Raw genomic sequence first — 13,938 nt, forward strand, 5'->3', positions numbered from 1 at the left:
AGCGGTGTCCTGCCTTCCCTCAGGTGCAACGTTCTCGCAGGCACCCACAGGCAGGGGCCCCAGGTGTGCGGGCTCACGTGCTCCCCCGAGCAGCCCCCTCCCCTGCCACGGCGCGAGGCTGAGCCTACCCACCCACAGACTGTAAGCCGAGCTGAAGCAAAACACCCACGGAACTCGGGCTGTGCAAATAGGTGCACACACGTGGACGGATGGGGGGACGAGGGCCAGCAAATGGCAGAGGCTGGCATAGGATTTCTGGAGACACCAAAGGGGGCTGTGCACAGGGAGTCAAAAACCGGCATGGTGGCCCCCCTGGCCAGGGGGTGGTGGCATCTGTCCGTGTACACTGCACACTCACCTCTCCCGATTCCTTACGTCAGCTCACACGCAGGCTCCACAGGCCTTGGGGACATGCCTGGGACATCAAGAGACATTCCCCACCCTCTCCCTGCCAGGTAGGGGCCTCTCAGGGTGGCCAGACTTGTGTGGGTCCCAGGAGCCTGGTCCTCTGGCACAGCTCCCCGGGAGGACGGGCAGGCCCGGGCGTGCTGGCGGAGGGAGCAGGCGCGGGGGCTCTTGCACAATCCCTGCCGGGCTCAGCAGGCGGGAGGGTTGAAAGGCCCCTGGCAGCTCCCCAGGCCCTGACGCCTGGGCAAGGAAACCGCAGCCTGAAACTCCTGGGTTTCTGAAGGGCAGGAAGGCGGGAGTTTTTGAGACGTGCTCCACTCCGCCTGCCAACCAGGGTCTGCCATTCCTTTGAGGCCAGCGGGGCTGCCAAGCATGTCGGGCACCTAGGCTTCCAGAAGCTCGGCGAGGCCAGTGCCCTCATTTCCCACTGAACACGGGTAGTTTGCTGAAGACAGTGTTCCTTTGTCCAGAGTCCTCCAAACACGGTAAAACCCACCTATGTAGGTACAGACCCCAAAATGGGGTGCTGAGAAGACTTAGTGGTTTTCCTGTATGTGCCAGACACTATTTTAAGCACTTTCTGATATTAAGTCATTCAGTTCTCACAATAACCCTGCTAGGTAGGTACTGTTATTATCTTCTCCATATTTTAGGGCTGGGGGAGTCACTCACCCAATTCACACGGCTAGCGCTTGGCAGGGCTGGGATTTGAACCCAGGCAGCTTAAAGCAGTGTGCACATATTTTGTCTGGTGTTTTGGGAATCAAGCAGAAGAGTGAGATAACCAATGAGGAACATGCTGGAAGTGGCTTAGGAGCAGGCTTAGGTTGCAAACTTAAGAGCCTACTGGCCAGGCAGATGAAATAAATGTGTGACTTGGATGGGCAGGGAGAGGCCTGTGGGCCAACTGGAGTGTGTGGGCAACCAGAGGTGTTCCTAGGAAAATTACCTACCAATAAAACTTTCCTGGAGACCATGTGAAGTCCCTGGCTGAGAGCAGTTGGAAACTAGGTCCAGTGCAGCTTGGGCTGTGAACACACCTGGGTCAGGAAATGTGGGCTCCCATATGGCATACCAGCCTGTCTTGGGGGGGTTTGAAGGGCAAACTCATTCAAACCCCATGCTGTGTAGCAGCAAAGGGTATAAGATGCACCAATGAGTGCAAGTGACAGGGGACAGGAACAATTGTCCATTCAGAAATAACAAAAGAAGTAGGCCAATAACTCCGCAATGTTCAGGTGTCCATCTCAGCCCAGAAGTGGGGTGGGAGAGGGGTAGACTGGAGGGCTCTGTGGGACCATGGAAGGAAGGTGCCCTGACCTTCCATAGCAGTGACTGCTCGGTGCAAAAGCTGACCATAGCTGTGGAGTTGCAAAAGCGGTTGAGAGCCAGCCAGCTCAGCAGGGCGGGACCCGCAGGCTATTCTGCTAGAGGGCAGGAGCCCTTAACCAGCATCAAGTCCCTTGGATGCAGGAATCCCCAAGTGTGTGTGCTTGGCACAGTGCCCACTCATCGAATGGCCCAGCTAGCGGGCGCTGGAACTGGTGATGGGCGATGGGGTCATTTGTCTCCGGACTCGGGGCGCCGGGGAGTAGGGTGGGCCGTGGGAGAGGGACAGGGCGGCCCAGGTGCGCGGGTCTTGGCTTCGTGACCTCGTCGCTCGTCATGGGATACAGTCCACTAGCACTGACACAATTCTTGGTCGGAGGTGCCCAGGCGCTGGGGGCGGGCACCTCCGGGGGCACTGCACTGGGCACCGCCCGGGGCGAGCGCGGCCCAGCACCCCGCGTCCTCCTCCCCCTCGCTGGCAGCCGTCGTGCGCGCTCGCCGGCTCCTCTTCCCTCCCCCTCCTTCCGAGCAGCCGCAGGGAGGAGGAGGAAGGGGGCGCTGGGCGGGCAGCTTTGCAGCGCTTTGGCTTTCTGCGTCAGCAGACCCGGCAAAAGAGCTCCCTAGCGCGCCCGCGCTCTCCTCCCCCGCGTCCTTGGCGCTGCGCGGTTGAGACTCCGCAACCTCAGGCCTTGAATGGCAGTGTGGGCGGCGACTGCGCCGCGAGGGACACGCAGAGGCTCTGCGGCTTTAAGCACGCTTGTCCTTTGTTCGGAATCAAGCCAATGAGCGAGCGCCCGCTCCCTGCGCTCACCCAATAGCGTTCGGGCAATGGAGGCCGAGCACCGCCCACTAATCTATAGGGCAGGTTTTGGCTGCTGTGAAAAGCCATCTTTGCATTGTCCGGGGTCCGGCTTCCTGCTCGCCACAGCTACCTCCCCGCCCGCCTCTGCCGCCCCGCAGACTCCGGCAGCTTTATCGCCAGAGTCCCCGAACCCGCGCTTGCTTTTCTGTCCCCTGCATCACCGGCGTGCCCCACCATGTCAGACGCAGCCGTGGACACCAGCCCCGAGATCACCACCGAGGTGAGGCTCGACGCTGCCCGCCCCCTCGGGGACCGCACTGCAGCGGGGCTGCCCTGAGGCCGCTGTTGCTCCCTCCCTGGGGAGCCCTCCCTCAGCGCAGTGCCCCCAGGCAACCCACTTGTTACGGTGTGAATTCGTACACGGGTGGAGAAAGATTTCTGAACACAAAGATTAGGATAGTTTTAAGTAAAAATTTATTTTACCTTAAAGATTAGATAGTTTTAAAGAAAGAAAGTTTATTTTATTTCCCAAAGATGGGAAGGGCTTGACACACGAGAAAGAAGTGTCGGCCCTGGAATAAGAAATTTAGTGTTTCTATTTGGGGGTAAAGAGAAAGAAAAAATAGTTATGGCTGTCAGCTGATAACAAAAGCAGGTTTGAAGCAGCAGTGTTTGCTTTTTCCCTTTTTTTCTTTTTGGCGAGGCCAGCTTGTCAGAGTCCTTGGAAATGTATTTCTGGCAGGAACTGAGGCAGAAAGCTGCATCCTTACTGTCTGTTAGGGCTCTTCAAGAATGTAGGAAAAACTCTCAAAAACAATTTAAGCCATAGGTGCTTGATCAAACAAAGGGGCAGTTGTGTTGTGATCTTTCTCTTCAAAGGGATGATTATGTGTTGTGAGTTTACTCCTTTTACTTTTTTGTTTGATAGTTTGTCTTTCTTTGTTAGGTAGTTTATTAACGAGGCCATCCTTTCATCTCCCCACTCTTTTTGGTTAAAATTAAAATTCTTTATTAATGAACTCAAAAACTGGGAAACTTGGACAGATGTTTCATCTCCTGTAACTTTTTCTTACTGGCTTAGGGAGGTAGAGATGTCCCTATTGAGAGTCCATTTGAGGGTCCTGAAGGGGGAGGGGTTGAAAATGTATGGTCTTAAAAGTGAGATTAGAGACAGAATGGGGGTTTCACTGGAGAGAAACAGTTAGGGTTTGAATTTGATTTTGTATGAATGTTATCAGATAGAATGCAGGGTCCTAAAATGAGTATCAAAAGCAGAGCTATTAGGGACCCCAAGAAAGCTGTTAACTAAAAAAACCAAGGCCACACTGGGGAGATGAATTTACAGATCTGATTATTAGGGTTCCCAGCATGGGCAAAGGACAGATGGGGCCTGCTATGTAAGCTGGGATGTGGCGACATTCATAGAGCGACAACAGAAGTATAAATAGGAAGAAAAGGGGGATAAGAAGCCACTCATACCACAGCATATTATTAAAGCTCATGGTTTTGAGGCTTTTGTTGAGTGAATCTGAGCCTGGTATCTGTGATGGGCTGGCAGGTGTTAGGTTGGTGGATTTTCAGAGGGTTCGCAGTGTGTGGAAGCAGGTTTTTCTGGAGGATCTGTAGGTTTGAGTTGGGAGAGATGAATCCAGGATAGGATCCCCAGAAGCTCAGCTGTAGTGGGAGTAATGAGAATTATTTAAAAGGACCTCTCTATGAAGGGTGGAATGGACCTAGTTTGTACTGAGAGATTGTTAAGTAAAATCTAGTCTCCGGGCTGTAAATGTTACAGTTCCTAAAAATTAAGAGGTTGAGGTTCAAGATGGTTATAGTGAGTTTTACTGCTGGCAGGTAGATGTCAAGTGGGGGTGGGGGGAACTGAGGTGAAAGGGGACAGGAGAACAGAATGCCCATACATAAGTTTAGAGGGGCTAAGGAACAAAGGTGCCCTAGGGGAGATGTAGAGTGTGAACTAATTTCCATCTCTGGAAATCGACCCTTACAATCTCACATGCCCATCTCTTTTGAGATAGTCCTTGGGCTTAGAAGGAGGATTTTTTAGTAGCAGGGCTTTGGCAATGAATAACCAGTTTGAGCTAGGTGGGATTTAGTAGTTTTAGATCTTGGAGATAGCAGGTCAATTTGTTATTTACTCAATACCTGTCAGGACTCTGGAAAACAAAGCACGAAAAGGGTACTTGAATTAGCAAGGGTATGTCCAGGGTCATGAATGAAGAGTATAATGTATTGGAACGTGAATAAGAAAAACTAGTACTTTGAATAGGAGAACAAATAACTCTTAGCAACTGTATGAGAATTTTTTTGACCATATCAAATAATTTAGCATAAAACATTTGTCACAAAACAGGATCACAGGTTACTATAAAATTATAGTCATTTATCTAGGTAAATTGATAATCAAAAGATTTTAAGAGGCAAAAAAAAAGTTTTCTCTTTGATAGAGACTCAGCTTCCCAAATGATCATAAGAGCTAGTATAGACAAGCTGGAATACAAGTCAATAAGGAAACAAACTGAATCTTTTTCTTTAGTTTTAAATGAATTTTTAAAATGTTTATATTGTTGTTGGAACTGGCTGCTCCAAGTAACCTTGAATTAGTGAACTTTATCTCAGCACTAGTAACTTAGCAACTGCAGTTTTAAGCAGGCAGAAGAGAAAATAGAGACCTTAACAAACTCTTCATTTTAACCCTATAGTGGCAGATTGACAATTTGAGCTCTGAACTTTTTGATGTAATTTGTCTTTTAGTTAAAACTTGTGCAAAGGATTGGACATAATCAGCTGGAGTGATGGAAAGCATGGCATGTCTTTGAACCTTTCCATTTATACAAATACTTATAAATAGAGGCACCATAAACCAACTGAGATGTCAAAGGGGTCATTCTCCTTGTCTTTCATCATTTTTGAAGGATTTTTTTTCCAGTTTTCTTTAAAAGAAGCAGCCAAACTGTAGTCTAGGGTTTAGTGTAGTGGATCAGAGTATGCCGATTGTAGGTGGGACTCAACAGTGTTTCACCACTGAGTCATTTTCACCCCCTTACATGTCTCAGTTTCTCTTTTTGGGGGTCTGTTACTTCTAAGAGGGCTCAAAACACTGAGTATTCAGCTCTTATATGCGTTTCCTGGACGAGCCTTCTTTTAATTTTGTTGGAGGGGGGGTTTCCTATTATAGGGTCACTCGTGCCACTAAGATTTGCCCCAGGCAACTCCCACTCAATGTCTCCCCCCCTGGCGCCCGCCTGGGTCACCCATGGATGGCTTTTAGCTGGGAGAAGTAGAATGCTCTTTCTCTCCGGAGCAGAGGAACTCAGTCTCTCATTTATCTACAAACAGAACAGTTCATTTTTCTCTTTTGGAAATGCACAGAAAAGCCAATTGAGATTAATTTTGGGATAAAAAGGCAATGGAGAAGATCCTTTAGAAGGCTTGTATACCACGGGATATTATTAAAGCCACAGGTGCTTGAATCAAAATTAGGATCCCAAATGACAAATTCCTAGGACAAGAACCAATAGTTTAGAATAAAGCAAGGACCATCAACTCTTTAAAACTTTTGAGGCAATGTAAGAGTAAAAGCCAAAATATCAAAGGTGAGGCTAAAAAATTAACTTATTTATAGGCATTGAGCTACTATATTCTTGGGTTTAGTTTCCAGAGTCATAGCAAATATAAGCATTGTTAACCATTTAAGCTAAGGAACTTGGAGACTTTTGTCATGTCATTGATATTTTAGTCTTTTTAATAATTTGTCTAAGGTGGCTGATAAATTGTCTATTTTTAATCTCCTTTTGTACAAACCCCGTAACTGAGAACAGAAACCTTTGTTGTTTTAACCAGAAATTTCCCTTTTAATTATAGTCACTCGGTCATGTAAAAAATTTCTTTACATATTTTCGTCTATGAACCTTATCTTGCTTTGCATGGATGACCCACAACACACTTAAGCTTTCTGGTTTTTTTTTTTGAGACAGTGTCTCACTCTGTTGCCTGGGCTAGAGTGCCATGGCGTCAGCCTAGCTCACAGCAACCTCAGACTCCTGGGCTCAAGCGATCCTACTGCCTCAGCCTCTCGAGTAGCTGGGACTACAGGCATGCGCCACCATGCCCAGCTAATTTTTTCTATGTATTTTTAGCTGTCCAAGTAATTTCTTTCTATTTTTTAGTAGAGACGGGGTCTTGCTCTTGCTCAGGTTGCTCTCGAATTCCTAAGCTCAAACGATCCACCCTCCTTGGCCTCCCAGAGTGCTAGGATTACAGGTGTGAGCCACTGCGCCTGGCTTAAGCTTTCTGTTTTGTTTAACCTTTCTTACCAAAAGTATATTTCTACATGCATTGCCTTTCTATATCTCCCCCTCCTATTTTACTAGTGATCCTCTGTCCTGCTTTCACTTTTTCCCTAAATTTATATTTTGAAAGCATAGAGTTAGGACATTAGGCCTAGATAAAGGAAAAAAGAAGGTCATACGTAAAGTCTCAGTTAATTCTTTTTCCACGAGAAAGGAGGCCCGAGGTGCTAAAGGAGTTAGATGTTTATCTTAACCAAAAGATCTTCTTTTAGTAGAGGGGTAATTGGGAAGCATTAAGAAGGAATGAGCAAAGACTTGATCTCCCCGTGAGCTGAGGGGCTGTAGAGTACACACAGGTTTATATTTTACCTTCCATTCTGACGATGGAGGTAGGGGAGGGAAATAGAGGTCCCAAAAATGCAGAAAGAGTGCAGTAAGTGGCTCCAGTGTCTGTTAAAATCAGTGTGCTTACCTGCGACAGAGAGAGTGTTACCCAAGGCTCGGCCATCTCGATGTTGTGAAGTTGGTTGTGAAACCGGGGTCTATCTGTTAGACTGAAGCAATCCCAGAAGACACATGGGTGTGGACGATGTCGGCTCAGGGGGACCCACCAGTTCTGGAAGGTGAGTGCGGTCCCCTGTTTTAAGGAGAGAGCACTCCTTCTTCTAGTGTCCCTCCCATTTGCAGAGAGGGGCACGGTCCTGGCAGAGGCCTCCTGTGGCATGTCTTACTCCAGTGACCTAGCTGGTTGCAGCAAAAGCAGGGCTTAGTTCCCAGAGAAGGGCATGGTCCTGGTGTCTTCTTGCCTGAGCCTCCAGGGTCACTCTGTCTCTGAACAGCTCTTGCTATAGTAGTAGCCACCATTTGGAAAACTTCTTTCTGCTCTCGGGGCCCGCTGCTGGTCCCGCTTTCTCTTTTCCTCCTCTTCTCATCTCTGTTATCAAAGACCTTACAGACCAGGTTTAAAAGTTCCGCTTGGGAAATATGAGGTCACTTTTCAAGTTTTTGGCATTTTCCCTGAATCTCAGGGGCTGACTGGGAGATGAAGTGTATTGCTAGGATTGTCCCTCTCTGGTGTGAAGGTCTAAATTAGTAAAGAGCGAGTGGCCTCAGACAGTCATGACAGATAAAGGGCTGGACTTTTATCTTGGCTCTGAGTAATTTACAATGCTCTGTGACCAGTCAGCCTACCGGAGAGGGAGCTGGTGTACAGGTGGGGAGGGAGTTTGGAACAACGGCCAGAGTGAGTGTGGCCAGGCGAGAGTGGTGGAGATGAAGAAGAAGGAGGGAGAGCTCAAAGGGAAACATCATCTGGAAGGTGAAGACAGTGGGAAAGATGCAGGAGTAAGAAGGAACATGTGTCAGGCAGAATGAAGATCAGAAAGTTTAGCAAGTTCAAAGAAAGCCTGAAAGTAGAGGATTTCAGAGCCCTTGCCAAGCCAGCGCCAATAGAAGTTTGAGTGGCAGAATAGCACTATAATTAAGAAATTCATTTGGGGGCCAGATCTCTTGGTCATTTGATTTACACCTCAGTGTGGAGTCTTTGGATGGAGCTGAACGTTGCCCAAAATAAAAGAAAAGGACTTTTTAGAGATGGTCATATGTCCATAGAAAAAAAGGTCTGAGGGGGTATCCCTGACACACACGACCTTTGGAGCTCTGCTTAGACATCAGGCGTCCCTGACTCTGAGTCAGACTGAAACCTAGAGATCTGGCCAGAAAACAGGCGTCCCTGAGTTCTGACCAAGACCCGGAGTTCTTCCCCATAGCCAGGCATCCCTGGGTCTGGGTGAAGACCAATGAGGGTGGTCAGGAGGCATAAGGCCCTCCAAAGCACCCCCCACTGGGGAAAGCGTGGTTGGTACCTCCATGGCACCCCCCCAAGTGGTAGAACCAGCATTGGGTCTCCCTTTTAGATCAAACCTAGACAGAAGCTACCACTTCCAACCTCAAGCATACGACCACTTCCAGAGACCGATGGACTCACCAAATTCCAAATGAGAGCACCGAGAAGGGAACGCTGGGAACTGTGGAGTAGGGGAGGGAGCAGCCTCAAGACAGAAGCAGAACAGTGAGCTCCTCGTATGGGGGCAGAGAAGTGACTTAACTTCCATGTACCAGAGGCAGAAAAATGAAGTCCCTGTTCAGGCCGCCAAAATGTTAGGCTGTGAATTTGTACGCAGGTGGAGAAAGATTTCTCAACATAAAGATTGGGACAGTTTTAAGTAAAAGGTTTATTTTACTTTAAAGATTAGAATAGTTTTATAGAAAGAAAGTTTACTTCCCAAAGGAGGAAGGGTGCGACACGTGAGAAGGAAAGAAGTGCGACACGTGAGAAGGAAAGAAGTGCTGGCCCTGGGTTAGGGGTTTGGCGTTTTTATTAGGGGGTAAAAAGAAAGAACAAATAGTTAGGGGCTGTCAGCTGATAACAGAAACAGGTGTGGAGCGGCTGTGTTTGCTTTTTCCCTTTTTTTTCTTTTTGGTGCGGCCGGCTTGTCAGAGTCCTTGGAAATGTGGTTCTGGTAGGTACTGAGCCGGCAGAGAGCTCGCGCCCCTACTGTCTGTTCATACCCTCTGGCACCATGACGGTTCCGGAGCCAGCCATACAGGCACAAAAAGTGCGAAGGTACCAATTCTGAGAACTCTCCACCCTTTCTCAGAAAAATCCTGAATATTCCACCCCCAGCTTAGCGTAAAATTGGGGAACCGACATAAAACGGAGAAATTTCATTATGTTCAGGATCTCCTCCAAGCACGGAGCAGACCCGTTCCTCCCCAGGATGTGCTTTTGCTTTGTAAAGCTTCCTTCTATCCTGCAATAACGCTGCTTGTGTGAGTCGCTTGTGTGCGTATGTGACTGACCCGTCATTGACTTGCTACCCGTACCCATTCATCGGCACTGGGAACCAAAGACCAGGGAATACCGAGTCAGACTTGACAGCAAGGCCAACACTGCCCACGGCCCCAGCTTCCCAGGCCTAGAGATGCCTTTAGTGGCCCCGGGCCACGTGCTCCTTGTGTGCGGTGCATGCAGAGGCCCGCACACAAAGCCCGCCAGGTGGTGGCTGTGGGCTTGCCTGTTGTGGCCTCCCCGTCCCCACCCACTTCCTGGGGCGGTGGCTGCCAGGCTGTGGCAGTGGGCAGCCCCGGGCCTGGGAGTCCGAATGGCTGGAAGGAACACAGCGGTGGCCCGGGGCCACTCACTGGGCACTGGCCGAGGGGCTCCCTGAACCTGGGCCACTGGACTCCAGTTTGTGTTGGCAGACGACTCGGGCTCTCCAGGTGGAAAAAGTTACGGGGCTTTGGGGTACTCGGAGCTGCCCTGCCTTTGGGGTCCACCCCGAGGTGAAGTCTGAGGGCCACTGAGCTGCTGTGTGGACAGCAAGAGGTCAGGGGGCAGTCAGTCGGTCCAGGCAGCGGCAGGCCCTGGGCCTAGGGCACGTCGCCTGAGGCTGCACCCATTTCCAGGCAACGGTGTGCGTCCTCCCGGGACAGCAGGATACGAGGGATCGGCGCGGTTTGGGTTTCTTCGGAGACCTGCGCTTGCCAGGGCCTGGACTTAGAGCCAGGCCGGAAAGGACTCTGGCTGGCAAGGTGGCCTCCCATTCCCGTCCCAGGCTAGTCCACCCATAAGAGTTCTCCCGCCTTGCCAGGCCCCTCCCTCCATTGCCGTATTTATGGAGCTTACCTGCTGCCTTCCAAGAAGGGTTTGTGGGGGCGGACACAGTCGGTGACGGCGGGTGGGAGTGTTCCGCGGCTCGTTCGCCCGGCCTGACGGGTTCGGGGCTGTGGTGCCGCACGGTTCCTTTCCTAAGAAGGACGAGGGCTTAGCGGGAGCCCCATGTGGGCCCGTTCTAGTCTGTGTTTGAGGGTCGGGAAATCTCAGGGACTCTGACCACAGACTCCGGTATCTCTGCAGCCCTCCCTCCACTGCTCCAGCCACGGTAACACGTGACTCGTAGCTTCGGACGCGCACATCAGCCCCGCATCTCTAGTTCTCAGCCCCTTTGCCTGCCCTGGGCTGCTCAGGAGACTTACTGGTTCCGTCTTCCCTTTTGAAGGACTTAAAGGAGAAGAAGGAAGTTGTGGAGGAGGCAGAGAATGGACGAGACGCCCCTGCTAATGGGAACGCTGTGAGTGGCCACCTTGCTCGCGAGCCCTGGCAGCTCCCGTCCCAAGAAGTTTTTCCTGGACTGATTTTGGGTTTAGCCCAGGGTGGGAAAGGAGGCCAAGGCCCTGGGCAGTTCCGGTGTCGGGGTTGCCACTGGACCTTGGTTGGAAGGGGTCGCTTAGGTGCTCTGGAAGCATCAGGCAGCCTCTGGAGGCAGGGGTGAGGGGTCAGGACTGCAGCTGTGTCCTCCAGCCCTGGGCCAGCTGGTTAACTGCCGGGTGTGTGTTCTGTCGAGGAGAACGAGGAAAATGGGGAGCAGGAGGCTGACAATGAGGTAGATGAAGAAGAGGAAGAAGGTGGGGAGGAAGAGGAGGAAGAGGAAGAAGGTGATGGTGAGTAGCCTTGTCCGGCAGGAGGGGAAGGGATTAGGGGTTCCCAGGGGAGGGACCATGGTACCTGGGGACAGTGGCCTTGCACCTGTGGAGTCAGGGCCTTCCTTGTTTTGGGCTAGTGACATGCAGCTGTGCCACACACCCACTCACACTCCACCCACGTACTCTCCCCCTGGACGGGGCCCTTTGCAGCTTTGAAAGCCACTGACTTCTGATCCACTGGGCTGGCCTCTGCCCACGCCACCGCTTGGTCCCCGACACTGTGACGAGTACATGGGTGGGTGGGGGTACCTGACCTGTGCAGTTTGTGGGGCAGCAGAGGCAAGTCCAGGGACATTCCACTCTGACATATCTGTAACTGGGAGATTCCCCAAGGAGCCACAGTAGGAGGGCAGTGGGGTGTTTATCTGGTCCTTGATTTTCTCCAGGAGAGGAAGAGGATGGAGATGAAGATGAGGAAGCTGAGGCTGCCACAGGCAAACGGGCAGCTGAAGACGATGAGGTAGGGTCTGGCTCAGGGGTGGGGAACCTGCAGCCTTAAGGCCACATGAGGCCTTCTAAGGTCCTCAAGTGCAGCCTTTTGACTGAATCCTAATTTTACAGAACAAATTCTTTTATTTTTATTAATACATTTTTGTTTGTCTTTTAGATTTTTATTTTATTTTTAAAATGAATGTATTTAAAATACCAAAGAATAATATAAATTTCAACAAAATAATCCTCCTGGATTGACCGGCACAATTAGAACATTAGTAAGCCATAGGGCTAAATTGACGGCTGCTATGCTCACGATTTAGTTCTACCTTCCTCTGCCTGACTGGCGCCACTACGACACGTGGCTGGTTGGTGAGAGTTTATGGGGGTTGAGTGTGCCAGTCTGTTATCATCTTTTGACAGCAGTGTACTGTGTGGCTGTAGGTTATTAAGTATGAAATATCTGATTTCCTTAAGTACTAAGTTTGACAGTTGATATCTGACATTTCACTTTGATACTTCTTGTTTTATTTTTATTATGAAGGTACATCCTCAGTCTTGCAAACACATGTTTTGGCTTGTGATTATCTTTCCAATTTTTTTTAGAGCAATTTTTGTGAAACCATGGATAAGTCGAAAATTCGTATTATTTTTGAATATGAGTTTCGTCACGGAACCAATGCTTCACAGACAGCTCGAAATATCAACGAAGTGTTTGGAAAGGACGTGGCTAATGAACGCACAGTACGTCGATGGTTTGAGAAATTCCGTTGTGGTGATTTTAATCTTGAAAACGAGCCACGTGGGCGACCTGAGACCAAAGTAGATAATGATGAGCTGAAAGCTGTCGTGGAAGCGAATCCATCTCAACCTACACGTGAATTAGCAGCAAGATTTGACGTTAGTATTCCAACAATATTGGACCATTTGAAACAAATCGGCAAGGTAAAGAAGCTGAATAGATGGGTTCCACATGAATTAAATGAGCGTCAGAAGAGAAATCGTCTCGAAGCTTGCCTTTCTTTGCTGTCCCGACATAAAGGTGAACCATTTCTACACCGTATTGTTACGTGTGATGAAAAATGGATTCTTTTTGACAATCGCAAGCGTTCGGCACGATGGTTGGATAAAGATGAAGTGCCGAAACACAGTCCAAAACTGCATATTCATCAAAAAAAACTAATGGTGTCTGTTTGGTGGTCCAGCGCTGGTATTATCCACTACAGCTTCATGAAACCTGGTCAGTTGATTACAGCGGATGTCTACTGCAACCAGTTGGATGAAATGATGAAGATGCTTGCGATTAAGCAGCCGAGATTGGTCGATAGAGATAGGCCAATCCTTCTGCAAGACAATGCTCGACCACATGTCACACAGACAACGCTGCTCAAACTACAGGAGCTGGACTTGGAAACTCTCTGTCATCCATCGTATTCACCAGACCTTGCACCAACTGACTACCACTTTTTCCAGGCTTTGGACCGATACTTGGAAGGAAAAATATTTAATTCTCAACAAGCTGTGGAAAATGCCTTTCGAGATTTCATTGCTACTTGCTCTCCAGGCTTCTTTGCTGCTGGCATAAACAAGCTACCGTTAAGATGGCAAAACTGTGTTGATAGTTTAGGTGCATACTTTGATTAATTGTACTGCTTCTCGTTTGAGATATAATAAAGCACACTTTTGATTTGAAATCAGACATTTCATACATAATGACCTAAAACATTTGAAGTGAAATTTGTAAATAGTTGCACAGCTGGACAGTTTTTTTTTTTTTTTTTTTTGAGACAGAGTCTTGCTCTGTAGCCCTGGGTAGAGTACAGTGGTGTCATCAGAGCTCACTACAACCTCAAACTCCTACGCTCAAGCAAACCTCCTGAGTCAGCCTCCCGAGTAGCTGGAACTACAGATGCTTGGTACGACACCTGGCTAATTTTCTATTTTTAGTAGAGACAGGGTCTCGCTCTTTCTCAGGCTGGTCTTGAATTCCTGAGCTCAAGTGATCCTCCTGCCTTGGCCTCCCAGAGTTGCTAGGATTACAGGTGTGAGCCACCATACCCAGCTTCATGACAGTATTTTAAATTCTGTCTGCTTAACAGCCCATCAAGTCAAAGA

The 13,938-nt window shown here is 49.2% G+C and overlaps 1 protein-coding gene across 2 annotated transcripts in view; it reads left to right on the plus strand.

Moving 5' to 3' along the window:
• Positions 1-2,636: 2,636 nt before the first annotated feature.
• Positions 2,637-13,938, plus strand: part of LOC105816708 (prothymosin alpha-like) — a 13,709-nt gene continuing 2,407 nt past the window's right edge. The window contains exons 1-4 of one of the 2 annotated variants that reach the window (XM_012652190.1): positions 2,637-2,819; positions 10,908-10,979; positions 11,253-11,349; positions 11,778-11,851. In XM_012652190.1, the coding sequence (XP_012507644.1) occupies positions 2,775-2,819; positions 10,908-10,979; positions 11,253-11,349; positions 11,778-11,851 (288 nt within the window). In that variant the 5' untranslated portion in view covers positions 2,637-2,774. The remainder of the gene's footprint in view (positions 2,820-10,907; positions 10,980-11,252; positions 11,350-11,777; positions 11,852-13,938) is intronic. The other variant, XM_012652191.1, reaches the window with a different exon arrangement.

Source organism: Propithecus coquereli, unplaced genomic scaffold (assembly GCF_000956105.1).
Source record: "Propithecus coquereli isolate 6110/MARCELLA unplaced genomic scaffold, Pcoq_1.0 Scaffold383, whole genome shotgun sequence".
Lineage (NCBI taxonomy): Eukaryota > Metazoa > Chordata > Mammalia > Primates > Indriidae > Propithecus > Propithecus coquereli.